General features: G+C 40.5%; 2 protein-coding genes across 2 annotated transcripts in view; both read right to left on the reverse strand.

The window, feature by feature from the left end:
* trappc9 (trafficking protein particle complex subunit 9) overlaps positions 1-8,789 on the reverse strand; it is a 292,239-nt gene extending 283,450 nt beyond the window's left edge. Inside the window, exons 1-3 of the mRNA XM_079258776.1 lie at positions 8,713-8,789; positions 5,483-6,082; positions 3,124-3,155 (exon numbers count right to left, since the gene is read on the reverse strand). Coding sequence (XP_079114902.1) covers positions 3,124-3,155; positions 5,483-6,066 — 616 coding nt within the window. The 5' untranslated portion in view covers positions 6,067-6,082; positions 8,713-8,789. The remainder of the gene's footprint in view (positions 1-3,123; positions 3,156-5,482; positions 6,083-8,712) is intronic.
* Positions 8,790-13,400: 4,611 nt separating this feature from the next.
* Positions 13,401-20,834, reverse strand: sh3bgrl3 (SH3 domain binding glutamate-rich protein like 3). The gene is made up of 3 exons (XM_079258617.1): positions 20,716-20,834; positions 18,729-18,896; positions 13,401-14,942 (listed from the first exon to the last, which is right to left on the reverse strand). Exons 1-3 carry the CDS (start codon positions 20,758-20,760, stop codon positions 14,877-14,879), a joined length of 279 nt encoding a protein of 92 aa, XP_079114743.1. The 5' UTR covers positions 20,761-20,834; the 3' UTR covers positions 13,401-14,876.
* Between the last annotated feature and the right edge of the window lie 3,010 nt (positions 20,835-23,844).

Genomic DNA, 23,844 nt, shown 5'->3' on the forward strand with positions numbered 1-23,844 from the left:
GCAGCATCAGGATACAAAGTAAATAAATTAAACTGCTCTGAGGGAATATTTTAAAAATTGTGCAAGACATTTGAGCCCTAAAAAGTCCAGGAAGGTCGAGGGAAAACACTAAAGAGGGTCAGGAGGTGAAACGAACTCATGGACAAAAATCTAGAAGGGAACTCAATGAAGAAGTTACAAACACCTAAAAATTCCCTACAGAAACTAACACAAAGTTCCTCTTTTTGTATGTTTTGCGGTGTTGTGCCAAGCTGAAAAGCAATGCATGATCTGATAAATAAATAAATAAGATCCGAGCTCCTTCATGAGGCTGCTATTTGGTTCCCTCAAACTTTCTCTGAAGTCGGGATCAAGCTCAGCAGCAGAGTCCAAACTATCAACTCCTCCTTCAGTGAATCCTTACAGTCTTTAGCAGGTTTCCAGCATTAATGTTGGATATAAATATTAAAATCTAACATTTTTCATCAGAATAAAAGGAAATAATCCAACTTGGGCTGAAATATAATATCAAAAAAGTCATTTCTGAGTAAATTTCTTAAGAATTTCCCTGAAAATAATCTTATATGCAGTGAACGAGGCTGTCTTTTATTTTTAGTGTGTGTGCTTCATCACGATTACCAGACATCCTTTCTTTCAATTTATCAGTGTTTTATTAGAAAATACTGATAAATCTTCTTGAGTTTACACCAAAGATCACACAAGTAGTAGTGAAGGGGCACTAAGAAAAATATCTATGTGGATTAGTCAGTCTGAGTCAAAGCAGTGACACAACATGAGTTTCCATTTTACATTGATTTATTGTTGTTATATTTCATTATCTGCTGTAAAATATTAAAAAGTTCAAAAGTTCCCATGCATTGAATTGTGGTTAAATGTTAGTATGACATAAAACTGCTACCTTTATTACTACCGTTTACTAATTGGTGTCTATCCCTTTGTGGCGTTGTAGTGCACTGGACTGGAAGTCCAAAACAGATGTGCCGTACAAGAAGCCGGTCATCTCCAGTTGGACTTTCTTTGCTGGCGTCTGAGCCAGCAACACCAACAGACGGAACAGACCATTTGGACTCTGTGGTGGAGAGGTCTCTGAACACACTTTCCATCTCTCTAACATGATGAGCCCGGTCTGCTCCGATACAGATACAGAAAATCCTTCCTGTCCTTACACTGCTCAATAATTCCTGTTTAACAGACAGAGAAAAGCCTGGATTGTCAACAAGCTTTACTTACTGACTTTATTCAGTTGCTTTTTATTTTACTATTTTATTCTATTTGCACTTTTTTTTTTTTACATTTGTTTTTGTACATCTTTATTTAACATTTCCTTAGTCTGATTTGTATGTCGATCAGTATGTTCTGTTTGTAATTTGTTTCATTAGGTATGCTTACATGATGTTTTTTAAATTGGAATTAATATTTCAGGATTAAATAATAGGACTGCAACTAATGACTATTTTAATAGTCGACTAGTCACTGACTACTGAAACGATTAGTCGACTCATTGGATCATTTTTTTGTGTTTTTTTTTAATTTAGCATGACGTTGCTTTAATTATGTGTAAAATTATGATAATAAACACAAGACAGACGTGTACTTCACATAGACTGTATATAAAGAGATGGCCGTAGCCTCCGGGACGTCACCCGTAGGTTTCTGAAGAGCTGAATTGAAGCTCGGTGGGCGGTTCCTACCATCGCCATCTTGGCAGAGACATGCGTGTCATCTCACCCGGAAAATACAAATATGGGCAAAGAGGTGGAGCTGAGAGGGGGGCTGTGAGTGTCACGGTGGATGACTGACATCTAGCAAACTCCAAGCTATTTGTAGCTAAGAGCTAACTGAGCTAACCTGGAGACAACAGGAGCTAACCATCTAACGGAGGTAAGCTGGCTAAAGCTAAGCACATTGTTAACAGGCTAAAAACCGCAGTTGTTCTACGTTCTTCTTACTTGAAGCGGAAGATCGGGTGCCTGTCAATCAAAAGGACACGCCCCTAAATATGCCGAACTTTGAGGTTAAATTACTTTAAAATGGCCGAGTTAGAAAAAATTTCACTCCCCCCACAGTTGTCATGAAGGTAAACCTGACCTATTAAACCAAAAATAGATTTTTGTACCAGGCTGTAAACATGTTTATTTCTGCTGTGAAGTTGGTCTTTTTAACATGGGAGTCTATGGAGATTCACTCTGTTTTTAGTTTATAGTCGACTACTTTTATTGTGGATTTTTGTCAACAACGTCGACAAATCGTTGCAGCCCTACTAAATAATTCTGAATTAACAGTATTCTCCCACGAGTTTACGTGGAAATAATAAATCTGAACACAGGTTTACATGAAAACACGTCCTTACTTAACTCCGCTTTAGATCGGCGGGTTGGGAAGGGTTCTGATTGGACAGAGGGTGCACATGACGTATTGAGGTATACCAGAAATAAACAAAGTTTTCCTCCTGCTTCCTTTGCTTTTTGGTCCTAACTTAGAAAACTACATCATAAAAACCAGTTTTGCTGCTATTTTGATTATAATTTTGAAGCACCAGCTCGATACGATCATACTACTTCACTGTTTCCAGCAGCTGGGAAGGAGAAGCATGACAGACTACCAAAGATGAGAGGCAAAACAACGCGAGTCATCGGGACGGGACAAGGAAACAAGCATGTGCAGAACGATGGGAATTAACTTAGAGAGGAAGGAACGTTTACATGACAGAGGGATCAATCAGTTCAGGTTTAAAATGCGAATAAACCAATCACTTCTGATTCCAAGCTTTGCGAACAATAAAGAAGCATTGGTGGCCTGTTCTCTTCATGTTTTAGAGCAGGTTTACATTGAACCCAGGCGGCAGAGTGTCTGGAGAAGCTGTGGGAAACGTTCTGCTGGGGAGGCATATCCGGGGAGGATCGTACCGATCTCCATCTGCTAACCAGACGTCAGGCCATGCTGCTGCAGTGGAACCTGGGTTCCTTCAACGGCATGACTACATTCTGCCTCATGTGGCTCGAGTTCCTCAGCAGTTCCTGCACCATACGACGTGAAATGGACTGGCCGGCCAGCAAAACCAATCCAGCACTTCTGGGACATAAGATCTCATTCTATTCACCACCACCACGTTCCACCACAGACTGTCCAGGCGCTGACAAGACCCTGATCCAGGCCTAGGAAGAGACATTGCAGGGACATTGCACCTACACATTTGGAATTATCTTGAGGAATTTGTGCAGAATTTGGGTTGTCCTGACTGATCTTTCCACTTTTGAGAGCTATTCTAAATCCAGACCTCCATGGGTTCTGGACTGTGATCTTTTTTTGCCATAAACATCCTGTGTTGAGATGTGATGAAAGATTTTTAACTTGAATATTTCATTCAACAAGATCTAAGAAGGGAAGTGCAAGTAGGGCTGCTCGATTATGGCAAAAATGATAATTACGAATATTTTGACTGAAATTGAGATCTTGATTATTTAACACGATTAACCATTATCTTTAACAACATGAATCTATTTAACATTAAACCGCGGCTTTTAAACAATGTCTTTAGGATTCTGATATGATGGGATGTCTCCTTGTTTCAGGTTCCTGTTTTATTTTGTAGTTTTTCCCTGTTTCCCGTGTAGCCTTTGTTCTTGTTAGTTAGTTTTACCTGGTCTTGTTAGTTCATTCTTTACACATGTGTCTTGTTAAGATCTGTCAGTATTTCTAGCCCTCAGAAAGGGAAAGTTCTGTTGTGTTTTGCGGGTTCATTGTGTTGGATTTAGTCCCTGTGCATCGACTAGAACCCTGTGTCCTGTGTTCTGTATTCCTGTGGATTAATAAAATCAGCTTGACTCTGCCCCCCTGGACTGGCTACTCTGCATTTGGGTCCACACCTCAGCATCCAGCTCATGACAGATTCCACAAATTTTAGAAAACAAACAAACATGAAGCTTTGTTTTGACAAAGTGCAAATACTGATGTAAACTGAATAGATAAATATAAGTAAGGATTAAACAACGCTGCACGTTGTGGCCACGTCGTGCATTATAACCGTTTAATGCACGGTTCCGAGTTGTTTAATCCGCTTGTACTATGGTCCCACACAGCACTTCATAACAAATTTGTATTTCTTTTTTACAACATTTGCTAAATATACTTAATTATACAAACTATTTTATATTGGCCTTGATGTAGTTTTTATGCAGAACAACCGCTGTCAGGCTACAATGTGTTTCTCTCATTCAACTGTTAAAAGATTAACACGTTGCTACGGTAACACCCCGTGATGGAGGGATGTTTAAGTGATTTAACTCGCCAAACTCGAATTGACGATACGAACAAATTGTCAGTTGTCACTGACAATGGTATAAACTTCCACTTTATGAACTTTAGGTGAACTTCCACAACCTACTGCAGTTATTCTACATTGACCTGCAGCCGGAGCCGACTGAGACTGGCCGCCTGGGAGTGCTTTAGGACGGGAGAGGCTCCCGCTGCTCCTTCCTTATAGTAACTGCAGAACAATATGTGTCTTCAAGTCAGTCGCCAAAACACCAGAAAAGTCTCTAATAACGCCAGTAAAAGCTGCTAGATTTGTCGCTTTTAACAAAAAAAGTCTCCAGATTTAGCGAGAAAGTCTCCAAGTTGGCAACAGTGCCTGAATGAAAGCAAAGCGGCTGTGGGAGGAGTTTACAGCACAGCGCTGCAATGCCAGAGACGCTCGATTAGCAGCTGAAGACAGCAGGAGAGGAAACTGCAGAGAGAAAAATAATCACACCCTTTTATTTTTATCATCATTGAAAACCCAGATCGTAACTGAGATTAAAAACGTTATTAATCGCCCAGACCTACGTGCAAGTGTTCGTTTTATTTATAAGGAGTGTAGAGAAACTCTAGTCTTGCTTAAAGACACTAATATAAACCCACATTAACTCCTGAATGACTAGTATGACTTGTCATAAATGTTCTCATATGAATTTCAGAGAAAAAAAAACACATGTTGAGTCCGGAATACTCTGTAGGTTATTCTGGCTTTATGTCAACATGGTAAACTGTGATACTGTTGAGAGATTGTTCCTAAATTAGTTTTGAGGAATTACATTTAGTGTGAACTGAAAAGCTGTGGAGGAGGAGTGATGATTTTGGTTTGGAGTCATGAACAAATGAACGACAGCACGGAGTTGTTTGGGGCAGAGCGAGGGCTGATGGGATTGGGACGGGGAAGCTAACGTACGAGTCTAACGTCTCACCTTTTCACACCCAACAATAAACTCACAGGACAGTATGAAAGAAAAAAAAAAAGAAGAAAGACAAATAAAACAAGGCAATAAAACAAAAACAATGAACAAAGCAAAAATCAAAAGACAGATTTTTGTAAGAACTTTAAGAGAAGATGAAGCCGACATGACAAACCGAGGAACATCACATGGCAGAAAATGCAGCTTTTAATGGCTCAATATTTCTTTAAAAAACAAAAGAAGAGGGGGTAAAGAAGTGGAGAATAACTCACCTGCTGTCTGTGTCCAAACCCACAAAGTCTTTCTTCTCAAATGGCACACAAAGCAGAGGGATTTTGTCGCCGGACTTGTCCGTGGCTCGATCCAGCCGTTTGGACTCCAGAACAATAAATATGGACTCCACAAAGTCCTCCACTCTCCTCTCCACATCGGAGCACTCCTCAAAGCCGGGGTAGAAAGCCACATCTGTGCGCTGCTGCTCGGCAATCTCACCCTGGAGCCCGAACACCAGCAGCCGCGAGTCGTACAGCGTGGAGCTGTACACCTCCTTCTGGCCGTGGAAGCGCTCCGCGGTCTGCGGCCACTCCTTGGCAGAGCTGCAGGTGGTGATGGCGATGAGACCCACCACTTTGCGGTGCGTCTGGAAGTCGCCCCACTCGTTGTTCTCAGGCAGGTAGTGGTGGCGGTAGCGGATGTAGAGGAGGCGCTGAGAATCCCGGATGCTCACCTGGCTCACGCTGGCGATGCGCTTGTAGATCTTGAAGAACTGGTCCTCAGGCACGATGCCGACAGGCTGGACCACCACCAGCACCGTCTGGTGGTCCTCAGCACATTGCATGTAGTCTGGGACACTCATCTTTAAATGCAGCTTCCTTTTTGAGAAAGAAACAGAAAAGTAGAAGGTTTGACAGAGCTTGAAAAAGAGATTTAATCAACTCTGGGTCTAAACCTGATCCCTGACATGGTCCCTTCAAGAGTCACCATGGCAAAAGAAACGTATTGCATTGCTTCAAATGGCATTCATCTTACAAAGAAATGTGACGGTAACTGAACACAAAAATATGGATTAAACAGTAGGGGTGGGAAAATCGAATCGAAAAATCAAAAATCTGGATTTTCTGTTTTTGCTTGACAATTTTAAAATCGATTTTGTGTTTAAAAAATAGTTTTTTTTCCCAAAAAATAAAAATAATCCATGATACAATTTTTGTCATTTTTATTGATCTTTTTACTTTTCTTCTTGGGAATTATAGCAGCAGAGCGATGGTCTGGTTACTGTGTTGTTTTATCCTAATTAAAAATCAAGAAAAATGACATACAAAAAAAAATTTTTATACATTTATTTTTGCCCTGCGATGGACTGGCGAGCTGTCCAGGGTGTACCCTGCCTGTCGCCCAAAGCCAGCTGGGATAGGCTCCAGCTTCCCCGTGACCCTGAATTGGATTAAGCGGTTCAGAAAATGAATTAATGAATGACATTTATTTTGGTTTTAATCTACAAAAATAAGCTATATCGAAGAATTGTGAGAATCGCAATTTAAATCGAAACGGCACCCAAAAGACCAGAATCGAATTGGGGCAAAAGCATATTGTCACAGCCCTATTAAACAAACAAGTTTACCTGTAGATGTAGCATTGCTTTTAGAAAATATAAACACATCAAGAACTGGGTGGCAGCAACATACGACACGAAAAGTGTTCCAGAAAGGCAAAGTAGCATATAAATTACCAGATTAGACCACCAGGGGCGCCGCCGGGAACTTTGAGCTTTATGAAAGACAACGCCATAGACTCCACCACTTGATCGCAAATTTTAGATTTTTGTTTTTGCTTTAAGCTGATAAAAAAAAAATAGCTTTTCATGGGTATAATAAAGATCTAAGGGCTGTGTTTAACCCTTTATAGGGCAAGTGACTATTTTTAATCCCTTTGTTTCCCTTGATATTCAGCATGAAACTATTTTTTTTTTTGTTAATGTAACAACAGAATGGAGGTCTTGGTTCATACCAGAAGGACAATTTTAGATTAAAATTTCTAATTTAAGGTATTTGATTGAGTACCCTATGAAGGGTTAAATCACAGTGCATTCATGTAACTAGGTAATTTTAATATAAAGGTTTATCAGTTTATATTACAGCTATATTTTATGACAGCCTTTGAAATCAGTATTTATTATTTTTAATGAAGGTTTAATGATTTTCTTATATATTTTATACATCTTTTTGGGCCCCTATTAGGCCGTGGGGCCCTTAGAATCTTCCTAACTTTTTCTCCCCATATGGCGCCTGTGTACACCAGTATCACCATTCGTTGACAAGTGAGGGTTTCACAGTTATGTATATGAAAAATAAAGGATTAGTTTTCCAAACAAGGATGAGTTACAATGCCAAATAATACTGGAAGAAGTTATGATCTATGTGAGAAGACCTTTATGTGGTAAGTCACAAGGCTGGCAGAAACCTATAGGGGTGTCAAACTCCAGTCCTCGAGGGCCAGTATCCGGCGGGTTTTGTTGTCTCCATGTTCCAACACACCTGACCAAAACTTAAAAATAGGTTGACAAGAAGCAGCTGGATGTATTTGATTCGAATATGCTGCGTTGGTAGAGGGAAACAACAAAAACCTGCCAGATACCAGCCTCCAGGACTGAAGTTTGTCACCTGTGCTATAGATTATCCCAGAAATCAAGAAATTAAGCACAAAGCAGCTTTAGAAAAAATTTAAAAGGCTAAGTCTGGTTCCAGTAAAGTATTACAAGTAGCAAGTAATAAACCTATCTGCCCGAGTAGTTAAAACTGACTGGTTTCACACACATTATTTGGTATTATTCTGAAGAAACACAACAGTTTTGCACAGATTAATAGTAGTTAGCAAAGTCTGCAATAACATAAAATGAAATAAACACTATTTATTTACACAGACTTATCATTTCCTATAATTTCTGACTACTTTTAAAAGTATCTTCAATCATAATAAACAAGTCTACTATGCCAACATGTACTGCAAAACCAAAACCTTTCAATAAAGATACATTTATTGGAATCACAAACTTAAAAAAAAAAAAAAAAAACATGGAAAACTGGTTTAAAACACTGAATATTGAACAGTATTTTGTTTCTAACTAAATTCTTTGAGCCGGAAATTCAGCTGCTGTCTTTAAAAACCTAAACAGCTAAATATAGCAGCTGAAAATAAAATTGAAGGGGCAAATATTAACGAGACAATTGTTTAAATGAAAATGAGAGCCTTGGTTTTTAATATCCTCTATTAAACGTATATAATTAGATGAAGCAAAGGTTTAATGTTTTGGTTTGTTCTTGTGTAAAAGCCAGCTGTCAGTTAGCTTAGCTTAGTAGCTAACAGTAAAGATTCCGTATCAGAACTGTCGCGCATGCGCAACGATCATTCAGATAAGCAGGAGATGAACACAAATATCAGCTCAGTCAGTCTGATGATTTCACGTGATTATTAGAAATTAAAACAAAAAAATAACTCATACTACCTCAGCTGTTGTCAGTCAAAAATTCAGCTTCCTGCTTTGAGCCAGAAGATTTGACGAGAAGACAGCTTCCTGCAATATTTTCAAATTAAAAGATCCATCTGTGGGTCAAGCACTACAGTCGGGTCATCAATTTGTTTATAGTGATATAAATGTTATTATTTGTGTTTTATTCAACATTAAGTTGAAATCTTCTGATTTTTTTTTTTTTTTTAAATCCAATACATTTTTGATTAATTGCCATGGACTGGCTGCCTGCCGGGGGTGTGAACTGTCACTGGCCTATAATTTCTGACTACTTTTAAAAGTATCTTCAATCATAATAAACAAGTCTACTATGCCAACATGTACTGTAAAACCAAAACCTTTCAATAAAGATACATTTATTGGAGTCACAAACTTTAAAAAAAATAAAATAAAAAAAAACATGAAAAACTGGTTTAAAACACTGAATATTTAACAGTATTTTGTTTCTAACTAAATTCTTTGAGCCGGAAATTCAGCTGCTGTCTTTAAAAACCTAAAAAGCTAAATATAGCAGCTGAAAATAAAAATGGAAGGGGCAAATATTAACGAGACAATTGTTTAAATGAAGACGAGAGCCTTGGTTTTTAATATCCTCTATTAAATGTATATAATTAGATGAAGCAAATGTTTTGTTTTGTTCTTGTGTAAAAGCCAGCTGTCAGTTAGCTTAGCTTAGCAGCTAGCAGCGGCGCTAGCTTAGTTGCAAGCAGCGGCGCCACCAGGAATTTTGGGCCCGATGAAAGACAGTGGCATAGACCCCACCACTTGATCGCAAATTTTAGATTTTGTTTTTGCTTCAATTGCTTCAACATGAAAAAGGCTTTTCAGGGGAATAATAAAGAAATAGGGCTGTGTTTAACCCTTTATGGGGCAAGTGCCTATGTTTCCTTTCATATTCAGCTTTAAACTTTTGTTGTTGCATTTTTTTTGTTTGTTTGTTTTGTTAATGTAACAACAGAATAGTGGTCTTGGTTGATATCAGAAGGTTCATTTGAAGGTATTTCATTGAAAGCCCTATAAAGGGTTAAATCGAAGTGCAAACATCTAACTAGGTTATTTTAATATAAAAGGTTTATCAGTTCATATTACTGGTATATTCTATTACAACTTTTGAAAAAAGTATTTATTTTTTTAAATTTAATGATTTTTCTTTATAGTTTGTATATCTTTTTGGGCCCCTATCAAATCGTGGGGCCCTTAGAGTCTTCCTAACCCCCCCCCCCCCCCCCCCCCCCCATGTGGCGCCTCTGGTTTCGTGGATGAGCTCCAGCTTCCCCCGCGGCCCTTGATTGGACTGAGAAGAAGAAAGTGGAGGGGTGGATTTTTTTATTTACGAAAACGTTTATTCAAGCACCAAAAGTGTAGTGCTGTCAGAAAGGTACCTAGTGGAGGAGAATAAAACATTGTAGACAGTTTATTCACATTATAGCAGACTGAGTGTAAAACTCAGACAAAACATCCCATTCCAACAACAATCTTTCTTTTATTTCTTGTTTTTAAAGTTACATGGTTTTTTAGTAACCATGTCGCGATGACAAATTTATTTTGAAAATAAGACAAGAACTTCCTGCTTCTTCTGGTTTCCTTGACGACTCCATTTTTCTTCTTCGTTGGTTTTTGTTATTTAATGAGGCGCTAGCGTATGATTTACTAACACCGCCCTCTAATGAGAAAGATAGCCACACATTACTGTCCTGAAAAGCTTTGAATATAAAACCAAAACCGTTCTCATTCAAATTTTCATGTTTTTATCATAAATAAAGACGTAAATGGCTTTCTCGTTTTTAATAGATGTTTCTTTCTTTTTTTTTTTTCATTCATTTTCCAATTAAGTCCAATTAAGGGGTCATGGGGAGCTGGAGATTATCCTAGCAATCATTGGATGAGAGGCAGGTACACCCTGAACAGGTTGCCAGTTCATCACAGGGCAGCCATTCACACTCACACTGACTCCTAAGGACAATTAAATTAACCAATTACCCTAACATGTATGTCTTTGGACAATGGGAGGAAGTCGGAGAGAACCCACCAATACAAGGGGAGAACATGCAAACTCCACAAAGAAAGGCTTGAGTCTCCCACATCCGAATGGTAGATGGTTGGACACCCTTATAAAAAATATAAAAAAAACAACTTAAACCAGATCATAAATCTGAAATTAGACCAAAAACATTCAAAATCGTGACACCTGTTGAGATTAGAGTTACTTTATAAGCAGAACACCTCTCGGGGTGTGACATGGTGCATTATTATGCTGAGAGTTGCCACTGTAGTCATAAAGCGATGGAAAAAGTTAGTAATAATATTCAAGTAGGCTGTGGTGTCTAAACCATTTTCAACTAGGCTACGTTCAGACAGCAGGCTGAAGTGACCCTGCAGTCTGAGCCTCGAAGCCCAAAGTGTGCCACAAAAATATCCCCCACAGCACCAGCAGCCTGGACTATTGATATAAGCAAGATGAATGAAAGCTTTCATAATGTTTCCACCAAATTCTGATGCTACCATGTCAATGTGGAGCTGAAATGGAGACTCAAAAGTTTTCCATCTTCCATTGTCCAGTTCTGGTGAGTCTCTGTGAATTGTAGCCTCAGTTTCCGGTTCCTAGCTGACAGGAGGGAACCTGGTGTGGTCTTCTGCTGCTGGAGACCATCTGCTTCAAGGTTGGACATGTGTGTTTATAGATGCTATTCTGCATACCTTGGTTGGAAGCAGTGCTTATTGAAGTTATTGTTTCCTTTCTATCATATCCAACCAATCTGCCTGCTCTTCTATGACATTAACAGGACATTTTGGTCCGACCAACTACTGGATATTTTTTTCTCTGGAAAGCCCAGAGATGGTTTTGTGTGAAAATGGCAGCAGTTTCTGAAATACTTAGACCTACATTGGCACATTCAAAGTCATTTAAGACCCTTTTCTTCCTCTTTCTGATGCTTAGCTCAAACCTCTGCTAGGTTGCTTTGTCTACAGGACAAAATGTATACATGGCAGCGCTTCAAGTTGCTCTCTTATGATTGGCTGAAAGGCTACTTTTGTTACAAGAGATTGATCAGATGTACCTAGTAAAATGACCGAGCATTGTGTTCAGAAAGTTAAAACCAAGTCATAGCAGAGCAACTGGACTAGTGGTCACCAATTCCACTGAACTTTAAAGCACTTGCTCAAATACAAATGGCCTGTCTGCAATACAGAGATAAGGAGTCAGGTATATGGAGCAGATTCCCTTCCATTTTGTATTCTTAGCTTCCCAGCAGTCATCTTCTGTAATATTGTTGTCTGACAAAAGCATCTGCTAAACCACACATCAGTCTGAATAATAGACATTTTAAACTTAGCATGGTTGGTCATAATCTATCAAGCAGGTGTGACCCATATATCTCCCCTACACTTGCACTTTCAAATAGCCCTCTTGTAGATGAGAAGATGCTCTCACGGACAACTGAAAGATTCTCCATTTGGATGAGCATTTTACTACAAAATGACCGTAAATGAATTAAGCTCCTACCCATCCATCTTCTGCCGCTTATCAGAGGTCGGGTCGCGGGGGCAGCAGCCGAAGCAGGGAAGGCCAGACTTCCCTCTCTCCAGCCACATTTGCCAACTCTGCGGGGGAGAACCCGAGGCGTTCCCAGGCCAGCCGAGAGATATAATCCCTCCAGTGTGTCCTGGGTCTTCCCCGGGGTCTCCTCCCAGAGGGACGTGCCTGGAACACCTCACCAGGGAGGTCCAGGAGGCATCCTGATCAGATGCCTGAGCCACCTCAACTGGTTCCTCTCGATGCGAAGGAGCAGCGGCTCTACTCTGAGCCCCTCCCGGACGACCGAGCTCCTCATCCCATCTCTAAGGGAGAGCCCGGCCACCCTGCGGAGGAAACCCATTTCAGCCGCCTGTATACGAGATCTCGTTCTTTCGGTCACAACCCACAGCTCATGACCATAGGTGAGGGTAGGAATGTAGATCCTTTGCAACAAACTTTATATTAATTCTTTGTATTGTAGCTGCGATGGATTGGCGAGCTGTCCAGGGTGTACCCTGCCTGTCGCCCAAAGCCGGCTGGGATAGGCTCCAGCTTCCCCGCGACCCTGAATTGGATTAAGCGGTTTAGAAAATGAATGAATGAATGTATTGTAACATAGGTGACATTATACGGTAAACAAAAAAAAAAAAAAAAAAAAAAAAAAAGCCTGTAGCACTTCATGCAAGGATCTGCATCGAAGTGGATAGTCCACTAGCATCTTCCTACGATGTCCTCTCATGTTTAATTTTGTGCTTGTGTTGTTCTCACTCATATGTAAGTCACTTTGGCTAAAAGCGTCTGCTAAATGACTGTAGAATAGAATAGATCCACTGGAAAATGGAGAGCTTCGCCTTCTGACTCAGCTCCTTCACCACGACAGACCGGCGCAGAGTTCACATGACTGCAGATGCCGCACCGATCCGTCTGTCGATCTCACACTCCATCCTTCCCTCACTCGTGAACAAGACCCCAAGATATTTAAACTCCTCCCCTTGAGGCTCCCGTGGCACTATTAAAATATCCACACAGATGGATTCAACTCTTTATTTGCTAAAACCATAAGTCATTTTTCACAATCTTCTTGGAAGACAACAACATTTTATTTCCATTTTCTTTCTCTTTTTTTTTTTTTTTTTTTAATTTGGCCAAGGGTAATTGGTCCAAAAATCAAAGCAGGAGCTCAGAATGGAATGTCTAAACAATGATTCATAGTGAATATACATCAATAACAGGCAAACGTCTACAACCATTGACTTACAAAAACAGTGCACAAACAGTGTTTGTGATAATCACGGGCTCCCACATCCCAACAAGGTCAACAGATGTTGTGTGGTGGTTGGGGGGGGGGGGGGGGGGGGGGGGTCAAGCTTAAGACATAATACATGATGGTTTTATTTAAATCAAATGCAAACATAAAGGAATCCTTCATCTGTCCCGTGTGCTGGGTGTTCTCTGAGGCTGATAATGGCTCAGGTCAATCTAAACAAGTCAGATGCTACGCAGCTAATCTTTTGTTTGGTCCTAACAATTGCTTTGAAATGCTCCTTCTGCGCTTTTGGCATCTTTTGCTCCATCATTGTCAACCAGCAGGTATTGTCAACAACCCAGCACAGGGAAATATGGAAATTATGGACGATAACAGGTAAAAGTCAACACAGCAACAAATGTCTACTAGCATAAATGCTTTAGAGATCATCTATTGGCACCAAATGTGGAATGAAGAAATGAGTTAGTTGTGCTCTCCTTGGTGTCAAAATGTAGCAGCTCTTTCACAAAAAGTCCATCCTCTGACTGTTAAAGCAGAACAGCAAGCTGAGAATAAGTTTGGCCCGTTAGAGGCGATCCAGATCTTATCATTTGGTTTACAAATCAAACGTGTTACAACCAGAAAACACAAGCAGCCATTAGTGATCTACTACAGCTCTGCTCACCAACTACAGCTAAACATTCAGAAATAACTCATTCCACATGTTTGAGTTTTAAGAAAAATGGTCAGGAATTTCCCATTTCACAACCGATATACTGCATGATTACACCTATGGACCAAAGTTATTCAAAGTTGACTTTTAGCTGCTTTGATTCTTTCTTTCCAGTCCTTGCTACCTCCATGTGCATTTGTGTCTGAGTGTTGTACACAACAATGAAGTGTTTAAGACTGACTGATGAAAATGTGTTTGGTCTGAAGAGGATCAGACAGATTCTGGGCTGAATGTTGTCATCCAACGGATTAGTTTAATCTCCAGCAATCATGTGGCCGCAGCTTAGTCGACCTAATTACAGCACTTTTACCAAGCACATTGATTCTTGGAGGAGTGGGGTCACTAAATAATACTAATCTGTCTGACAAGTAAGGAAAGAAAGCATAAAGGATGCGAAAAAGAAAACAGATGAGACTGATTTAGAGACTTATGGTTCAGTTGGGGGTCTTCTCATTTAGTTATGATTCAAGATATTTGGCATTCTTCATTATGGCACTGACAGTGGGTGGACGCTGCCAGCGGTGCAGAGACTCGATGAAGTAGGGCCTCCGACAGGCCACAGGGTGGGTGGGAAAGTGGTTGGAGGAGAGGGGTTTCAGAGAGAGAATTTCACATCATCCTCATCCTCATCCTCATCCTCATCCTCACGCCAGCTTCAAAAACTGTTCCACTGTGTCTGCTTCCACCGCCTCTGAAAACATTTCATAGTTCTGTGGAGGAGAAAATGACAAATATGAGAAATCTGGAAGCTCCTAAAGGCAGATGGAAAGTCACCAAACTTTCCAGAACATTTCGTCACCGTTTGGGTTCCAACTTCAGACTGGCAGCAGCTGAACAAGCTCAAGTAGCGGTACACAATATTAATCCAAGCATACAAGTGAGATGGCGCTGGCAGGTGTTGCGTTTATTTCAACAGGTTTTTGGGCCAAATATGATGAAGTCAGTTAAAGAGAAAAGTAGCTCAGAACTCCGCAGGAAGACTGAACCACATCCTGGACATTCAGTTTTATAATGTTGACACTGTGTAAAATGGGCTTGATGCTTAATTTGCAATTTGTAGACCTTAAAGCTGGGGTAGGTAATGTTGGGGAGCTAGCAAGATGTGAAAGTGGCACCCTGTCTTGGCTCCTCCCCCTCTGGTTTTGCTCCTTGCGTGATCCAAGGTTTTTTTTCTTACCTCCGCCGAGGAGGTTATGTTTTTACCACCGTTTATCTGTTTGTGTTCAAGATAATTCAAAAAGTTATGGACGGATTTTAATTAAACTGTCAGGAGTTGTTGGAGATGTGAAAAGGAAGAACTGATTTAATTTTGGTGGTGATCCGGATCACCGTTTGGATCCAGCTCTGAGTGTTTTTCTACTTCGCAGCTTTTTCCACCAACGATTTTCTCTTTCTCGGCTGTTTAGCGAGAGGAGGCAAATAAGTTTCTTCTTTACTACTTTGTATTTTCATCCTAACATGCTGTTTATATGCAGGGTGTGGCTATCAGGTATGCGCTGCTGGAGGGGGAGGAGGGGAGCCAGGAGAAGTAGCTTATAAAATATAAGAAATGAACACCTTCAATACGGCCAGAACATTTTGATTTACAGATTACAGATTTACAGTAAACTGAGGGGTCTAACTATATTTCTTATTGTTCATGATTACAAAATCACTTCACCCAGAGTAAAATAAAATGTCTCTGAACAAGATTACCTACCCCAGCTTTGAAGTGGAATCTAGTGTAAAACTTGCTCTCATTTAGAGCCTTGCGGTGAGTTCAGACCAAACACGTTTTGAGAGTCAAGAGCGGCAGGTTTCAATGTAAAGTCTATGGGGAGGCGCGGCAAGGAGGCGTTGAGCTTTCTCGCGTCGCATTTTGAGAGTTTTGGGCGTCGGCGTTCCATGTGGAACGCGTCAAAAATTTAAGAAGTTTTTTAAGCTCGACGCGCGTTCCGTCAAAAGCCAGAGATGGACAAAGCTTAACTTTGGCCGCTCGACGCGGAGCGTCAACCAATCAGAGCGATCAGCTCGCAGCTCCTGGAGGATTTCTGTGGTGAACCCAGACATGGGGCTGAGACGCCATTACTCCATGCAACATTTTGGGTAACCATTCCCTGCTAAAAAGCTGAATGTTACTGATTTGGCAACGTAGCATGACACGTTGCCTAGCAACGCTTTGTTTGGGGGCGGTGGCTCTCTGCTGAGTGCGGCTCTTGTTGCATTAACAGTGACTATCACTGCCCTACGACAACGACCTCTAGCTTTATTTATTAAATAACACCATGCCATATCTCTACTGAATCCGCCGTCATTCAGACTGACCGGAAGGAAAGCGCCGCCTCCCTCCTCTCTTTTCCGCCGCGTTTGCCACTCGCTCCAGACACACAAGCAGCAGACGCGGCAGGAGCGTTGGGAGCGTTTTGGGAGTCGGACACAAAAGTGGCAGTTTAGTGACCAGCGTCGAGTGTTCAGCGTTTTGAGCGTTTTTGACGCTCAAAACGCGTTTGGTCTGAACACACCGTCAAACAAACATTTTAACAACTGAAGTTATGATAACTAAAGCTAAAGACTGACCTTGCCACATTTCCACATCTTTGGAACAATGATTTATTGAATATGCACCAACAGCTGTTCAGAACTGCTGTGAATAAAAAATCTGCTTTTATCTGCTGGACTTCTTCAGGTAATATGAACACAACAGATGACTTCAAGTCAGAAAGGCCGGTCACATCTGAATGTTGTGTTTGTACACAGTGTTTTCTTAGTTTGGCTTTAGGAGTGTGATTTTTATCTCACTTTAAGGTGAGAACACCACTGTGACTGGCACCATTCATCCATTTTCTTCCATTTATCCAACATAAGAATACAGTAGCAGCAAGTAACAAAGTATTCCCAAACTACCAGGTCCTCCTGAGAGGATTTCAAGGTGTTTCCAGGTATGTAATCTCTTCTATGGATTCTGGGTCAAGCACAAAGAAGATGCCAAGCTGGCATCTTAATTAACCAGCCACACCAACACGACTGGTTACTTTTAACAGGAGAGAGGAAAGGATCTCCTTTAAGCTTCAACAGGGTGTTAAAGTTCCTGAAATCCAACCTATTGGATGGCTGCTCTTTGTTGCGTTATGATGATGACATTGTTGGTCTTTTAGCTCTTAGGGGTGGGCCAATGCCCTATTTAATAAATTTATAGCAATCTAACAAGTGCTGATTCAATTACAATTCAAAAATGTTCAAAAACTATTATTGTTCATAATAAATAAATGACCGACGTGGAGCTGTAAAGTGTGCCAGAGAGTTAAAAGTAGGGATCCACCGATCCACTTTTTGGGAGTTCCGATCCGATACCGATATCTGAAATATGAATATCTGCCGATACCAAATCTGTTCATGTGAACATTATTGTGACTATGGTTATTACTGCTGTTATAACTGTGTAAGATTTCATTAGGTTGTAATAAATGACCCATCCTTTCTGAAGTTACCTCACCAATACAAATATAATAACATTACAGATCTAACTATTTCAACAAGTTTTATTCTGATTTGGCACATTTTAGTTTTAGTGTAACAAAAACGTTACATTTAAACATTCAAGCCATTTATTTCTTTTGTAACCCGTCCAAAGCATGTCATCAAACACATATGCGCTGGCTTGACTAGTGTGGTATTGGTACACTTTTATTAATACCAAGTACGAGTACACACACTTGGTATTGAGCCCATACCGATATCGGTATCTGTGAATCCCTAGCTAAAAATTGCACTGCCTTCAGGACAAACCAATAAACTATGTGTTTACTGTTTGTCCATGTGTCTACCATTTGTTGTGACTAAAGCAACAACTAGTAAACAACAGAGATGGCAGGAAGCTATCCTTCCAGACACCATTTCTGCACATGAGATTTACTCATCTAATTTAAAAGCTAGTGTTTGGAAACAATTTGGTTTTTATGGTCATGAGAACAGACAAGACGTGCTCCATATGGAAGTTGTTTAATGCCAAAATAAAATTTAATATTAATACTACAAACATGTGACAACAGCTCCATTCTCAGGTTAGAGGAGCTTATCATTCCCAAATACTGCTAACACATTTAGGGATAAAAAAAAAAAACAAAAAAAAAAACCCTCAAATGGAAAAAAGATGCTTCCTGATAATCGTATAGTATTTGAATCGAAACACCTTGAATGGAAATTAAATCGTGACATCAAGAATCTTTTAAGCCTCAAAGACAACAAATGGAAACCATTTTTGCAGGATTTCTGTACTGTATATTTATATCATTTATAAATCAGGTATTCTTTAAATGTTTGAGACTTGATAGAAAGAGATACATGATTTGAAACTCAACTTGTTTTGTTTGCCTGGCATCTGTACAAATTTTCAAAATAAGAGTTTCATCTTAAAATCAGATATCACTTAACAACATCCCAGTTAAATAAGAACCTAAGGAATTCTTTACCTCCTGAGTAAAGTGCAAAAGACATGAAAGTTCATGAGTTTTCCTTACCCCACAGTACTGGTCTTCATTGAAAAGCTGGGGAGGGACCGCTGTGGGGTCCCCCGCTTTGTTTCTCATTTCGTCACGAAGCTCCCCCCCCACAGAGATGTCGATGAGCTCATACTGGATGCTTTTACTGTCCAGGATTCGGATCACTTCTGCCTGTTGGGACTTCACCTGCAAAAACATGAGCTTTAGTCAGAAATTTAAGGCCCAAGAAAAAAAAAAACCCATCTGAATTCAGCCTGAAATGGGAAAAGGCTACATTGCGTTTGCACTGCTGCAACCAAAACACATCTGTTGATGCAACTCCTGACAGAAGCACCATCTAATACTACTTCTAATACAACTTCCTGCCATTTTCTTTGAAATAATTAACCATTTTTTAAAAAAGAAATCCTATAAGGACAGGATAGCTAAACGTAACCCACGTCTTGCTGCCTTATTTTTACTGACTGGATTTCTAAAGCTGAGCGGTGCAAAGAAAATCACAACTCTAAGGCTGTTTGGAGCGTTGCAAGCGACAAAAAGATGATACACAACCCAAACAAGCAGACAGTATATTGGTTTATGAGATATATAATACTCTGACAGGAAATGTGTAGTGAAAGAAACAATAGCTGATTTAAGTTCTTTTGTTTTAGGGTGAGGCTGACAAGGCTGCAGCAGGTTCACAGCCTCTCCGGTGATGATTAATCAGCATGTGAAGGGAACAGTCTGCTATCTGTTTGGGTGACTGAGTACACTGGGAGGGGGGTAGGAGCTTGAAAATGTGACCACACCTTAGCAGGGCTCTAACTGGAAACATAAAGCTGGCTTTCTGTTGACGCAAGGTCATTCTCATATCCCTACACTACAGGAAATAAAAAAGGGGAAATGGTCTAATGTGTTGCAAAAAGTTGTGAAAGCAGCTCTGAAAAACATGATATTTAGTCCTTTTTTTTTTACAAACTGGAGTGGAAAAGATTCAATAATCTGGTGGATAGGAGCCAGATTAGAGACAGAAAGCTCACGTTTGAAGCTTTTTCTGCCGTCGCAGAAAAACATAATGCAAGTCACAAAGCTTGTTCATTATGTGTTTTCCTTTAAGCATAACAGAAACCAGATGTCTGGCCCATGCCATTTTCACAGACCGCTAAATAAAATCAATCAATCCTGGTGTCATTTTTCACAAGTTGTGTGGCTTTTCATGCCTTGACAACTTCACTCTTTTAATTCTGACATACCACACAAACTAAGTTGCAAACTTACATTATGAATTTCAAAAATCTACTTGCATCGTGTTTGTTAACAAGAAAATACAACAATGACCATGAAAGCTGACATATGTGCTTACCTTTTCCACGATTTGGCTTATAATATAACCTTCTAGGCATGAACATGGACATGACTTTAGTGTTAGAAATGATACTACCATGCTTCTACAGCTCAAGAATAAAAAAAAAAACAATCCTAAACTATTGTTTCTTTGCACATTCTGACTGTATATTTTCAGAAAAATCTGAATAGTTTCAGTTTAATGTGGCCACATGAATATGCAACATTTTTTAATGACGTTTGTGGAGAAAACAGGTTCAGGTGGTAAAAGTCAGTCCTGTACGTGGATTCAGCGGACCAAAGCCACTTGTGGTTTTCCTCTGACCGACCAGAATAAGGAACATTGATCTAATTCTAAATAAACCTGTACAAATAAAGACAGCTAACATGCTCAGGTGACAAACACACTGGTCCTTGCATGATATCTAGGAGGAAAACATCACTCTGCTTCACGAATGTAATAAAACTTAGAAAACATCTAAGCTCGTAATGCTGATGTTGCAACGAGGATAAAACGAGGCACAGAGTTGCAGAGGCCCGCTGCACAGTTAGTCAGGAGGAAGCTATTACTGATAGGCTGCTGGGTGTGTCTGTCGGACTGGAGCGGTGTCAGCGGCTCCCACGGAGCTCAACACCCAGACAAAACATCAACTTATTGAATTAGTTCCGCCTGACTTACCGTCCGCGAGGCGGTAACGGTGGTGTAGTACAGTTTGATTCCCATTGCTGCTGCAGGTCCTTCCACTCTCCCTTTGTGTTTCTGCTTGCAAGGAGCTCTCTCTTGCTGGTGGCAAGTTGATCAGCTGAACCGGAAGTCAAAGGAAGGGTGACGCTTTCTGTCAAAATAAAAGTACGGATAAAACCAAGCGGCAACCTCCGGCGGTTAAAAGTGAAGCCTATGCGGAAGTGCATAAAACTGCAGTTACCCCTTCATTTACTAGGGGATGCAAAACAAATCTCCATAGACTCCCATGTTAAAAAGACAAACTTCACAGCAGAAATAAACATGTTTACAGCCTGGTACAAAAATCAATTTTCAGTTTAATAGGTCAGGTTTACCTTCATGACAACTGTGGGGGGAGTGAATTTTTTTCTTACTCGCCCATTTAAAAGTAATTTAATCTCAAAATTTAGTGTGTTTAGGGGCGTGTCCTTTTGATTGACAGGTACCTGATCACCCGCTTCAAGTAAGAAGAAAAGAGAACAACCATGGTTTTAAGTCTGTAAACAATGTGAATTAGCTTTAGCCCGCTTACCTCCGTTGCTGGTTTGCTCCTGTTAGCTCCAGGTTAGCTCAGAGTTTGCTCGATGTCAATCATCCACCATGACGATCACAGCCCCCCTCTCAGCTCTTCGCCCATATTTGTATTTTCCAGGCGAGACGACACGCATGCCCCTGCTAAGATGGCGATGGTAGGAACCGCCGACCAAGCTTCAACTCAGCTCTTCAGAAACCTATGGGTGACGTCATGGAGGGTTGTGACGTAGGGCTGGGTGATATGACATTATATATCATTTGGTCAATAGAAATTGTCTGTCGTTTTATATGAGGCTCTATCATTTATGCCACGATAAGCTGCTTTACTGCAGTATTTTATGTCACGATGCACTTTACGGCATGCACGCTGCAATATATAAACATGGAGAAAGACGGTAGCAGACGTGTTTCAGAGCAAGATAATTCACAAAGAGATGACCAGTCAACCAAAACTGATGAGCTTGTTCCTAAAAGAAAGGAAATTTCTGTCGCATGGATGCGGTTTGGATATAAAAAGACCGACGTGGAGCCGACAACAGACTAGCTCACAGTCCCAACAACAGACTCCAACACAACAAACTCATTTTATCACCTGCGCAGGAATCAGAACAAAGAATACAGAATAAAGAATAGAGCCAACGAGCAAAAGCAGCATCAAGTGGTGGTGAAAGCACTCATAATAAACTCCAGACGCAAATGCTGCAAATGCTGCAACAGGCATTTACCCATGAAACACCATACAGCCATAGTTCCCCCAGATGGAAGGAGATCGCCGCTGCCATTGCCAAGCATATCTGACACATAACTGATGACTGACACAACATTGCACAAACAATTTTGTATCGTTATGGGGATATAAAATGAGCTATATTGGGATATAAGATTTTGGTTTTATTGCCCAGCCCTATGTGACGTTTATGCCATGCTAGTCTGCTGATGGTGCATTTGATTTGTACTCGGAAGTCGGATTTTTTGAGTTCAAAGCTGGAAAAACAAGAAATTGAAAATCCACCTTCACCCATTAAAGATTACTGCCTACAAATCGACCCAAAGTGATACCAGTAAGAAACATTTTATTGATCCAAACGTTATGAAAAGTGTGTATAAATAAGTGTTAAACGTTTTCCTGTTCAACCTCTGCTTATAAATTTTGTAAATTCTGTTCATGTTTAAAATGCAAAATAATGTGATGTTTGCAGGTTTGCTGCTAACAACAGGAACATTGGCTAATGTGGTTAGCTTGTTAATCCCTTTCTCTGACAACTGAAAACAGAAAAAAAATCAAATCAGTTTGCCCCATTCTGGCCTGAAATTCCCTTGTTTTGTATGTACAAATTTTAAAGTTTTTTCTTTTCCTTCAGTGAAGCTTCTTATAATTGGACTAAAACACAAATACTATGCAACATACCATAAAGCAAATGTGTCCTATAAATCATAGTTTAAACGGCAAGTCTTATTTTCTCAATTTAACCATCAATTGTATATTTCAACTTCAATGGATGTGATATAATTCACATAATTCTGTGTAAACAGACAGAGCAAGCAAAGCAAGAGTTGAGTGGTGCTCTCCCCAGCCACATTTGCGAGCTCTGCGGGGGGATTCCCAAGGAGTTTCCGGGCCAGTCGAGAGAAAAATTCGTCCAGTGTGTCCTGGGCTTTCCAATGGGGTCTCCTCCCAAATGGACGTGCCCAGAACATTTCACCGGGGAGGTGTCCAGGAGGCATCCTAACCAGATGCCCGAGCCACCTCAGCTGGCTCCTCCTGATGTGGAGGAGCAGCAGCTCTACTCTGAGGCCCTCCCAGATGACCGAGCTTCTCACCCTATCTGTAAGGGAGAGAGGAGGAAACTCATTTCAGCTGCCTGTATATGAGATCTCGTTCTTTTGGTCACAACCCACAGCTGAGGGTAGGAACATAGATCCACTGGAAATTCAAGAGTTTTGCCTTCTGGCTCAGTTCCTTCTTCACCAAGGCAGACTGGTACAGAGTCCGCATTACGACAGATACCGCACTGATTCCTTCACTTGTTAACAATACACTAAGATACCTTAATTCTTTCACTTGGCAGGACGTCATTCCCGATCCGGAGAGGGCAATCCACTGTTTTCCAGTTAAGGACAATGGTCATGGATTTGAAGGTGCTCATTCCCATCTCAGCCACAAATTGTTTAGGCTCAGATTCTTTGAGATCATCACCAGATGAAGCCAGCAGGACCACATCATCTGCAAAAAGCAGAGACCCAATCCTGAGACCAACAAACCGGATCCCCTCAAAACCTCGGCTGCGCCTAGAAATTCTGTCCATAAAAATTATGAACATAGCCGGTGATAAAAGGCAGCCTTGGCAGAGTCCAACCCTCCCTGAAAAGAAATCTGACTTACTCCCGGCCATGATCATGGTAGTCCGGGGAAAAGTGGACCTGACCACCCGACCTAACCTGATTGGGGAGAGTGTCCCATAAAAATCAAATTTTTTTTTTTTTTTTTGGTGACATTTTTATTTTGAATAAATTGGGCCTTCCAGTTAATTGCTGTCATAATTTATTTCA

This window comes from Telmatherina bonti (genome assembly GCF_933228915.1).
Source record: "Telmatherina bonti genome assembly, chromosome: 19".
NCBI classification, from domain to species: domain Eukaryota; kingdom Metazoa; phylum Chordata; class Actinopteri; order Atheriniformes; family Telmatherinidae; genus Telmatherina; species Telmatherina bonti.

Bases quoted from the DNA above. Each gene is read 5' to 3' on its own strand.
- sh3bgrl3 (XM_079258617.1), bottom strand. From the start codon at position 20,760: ATGGGAATCAAACTGTACTACACCACCGTTACCGCCTCGCGGACG. The intron at 18,897-20,715 runs GTAAGTCAGGCG...ATGTTTTTGCAG, and splicing joins CCGTTACCGCCTCGCGGACG to GTGAAGTCCCAACAGGCAGA. The intron at 14,943-18,728 runs GTAAGGAAAACT...TCTCCTCCACAG, and splicing joins ATGAAGACCAGTACTGTGGG to AACTATGAAATGTTTTCAGA.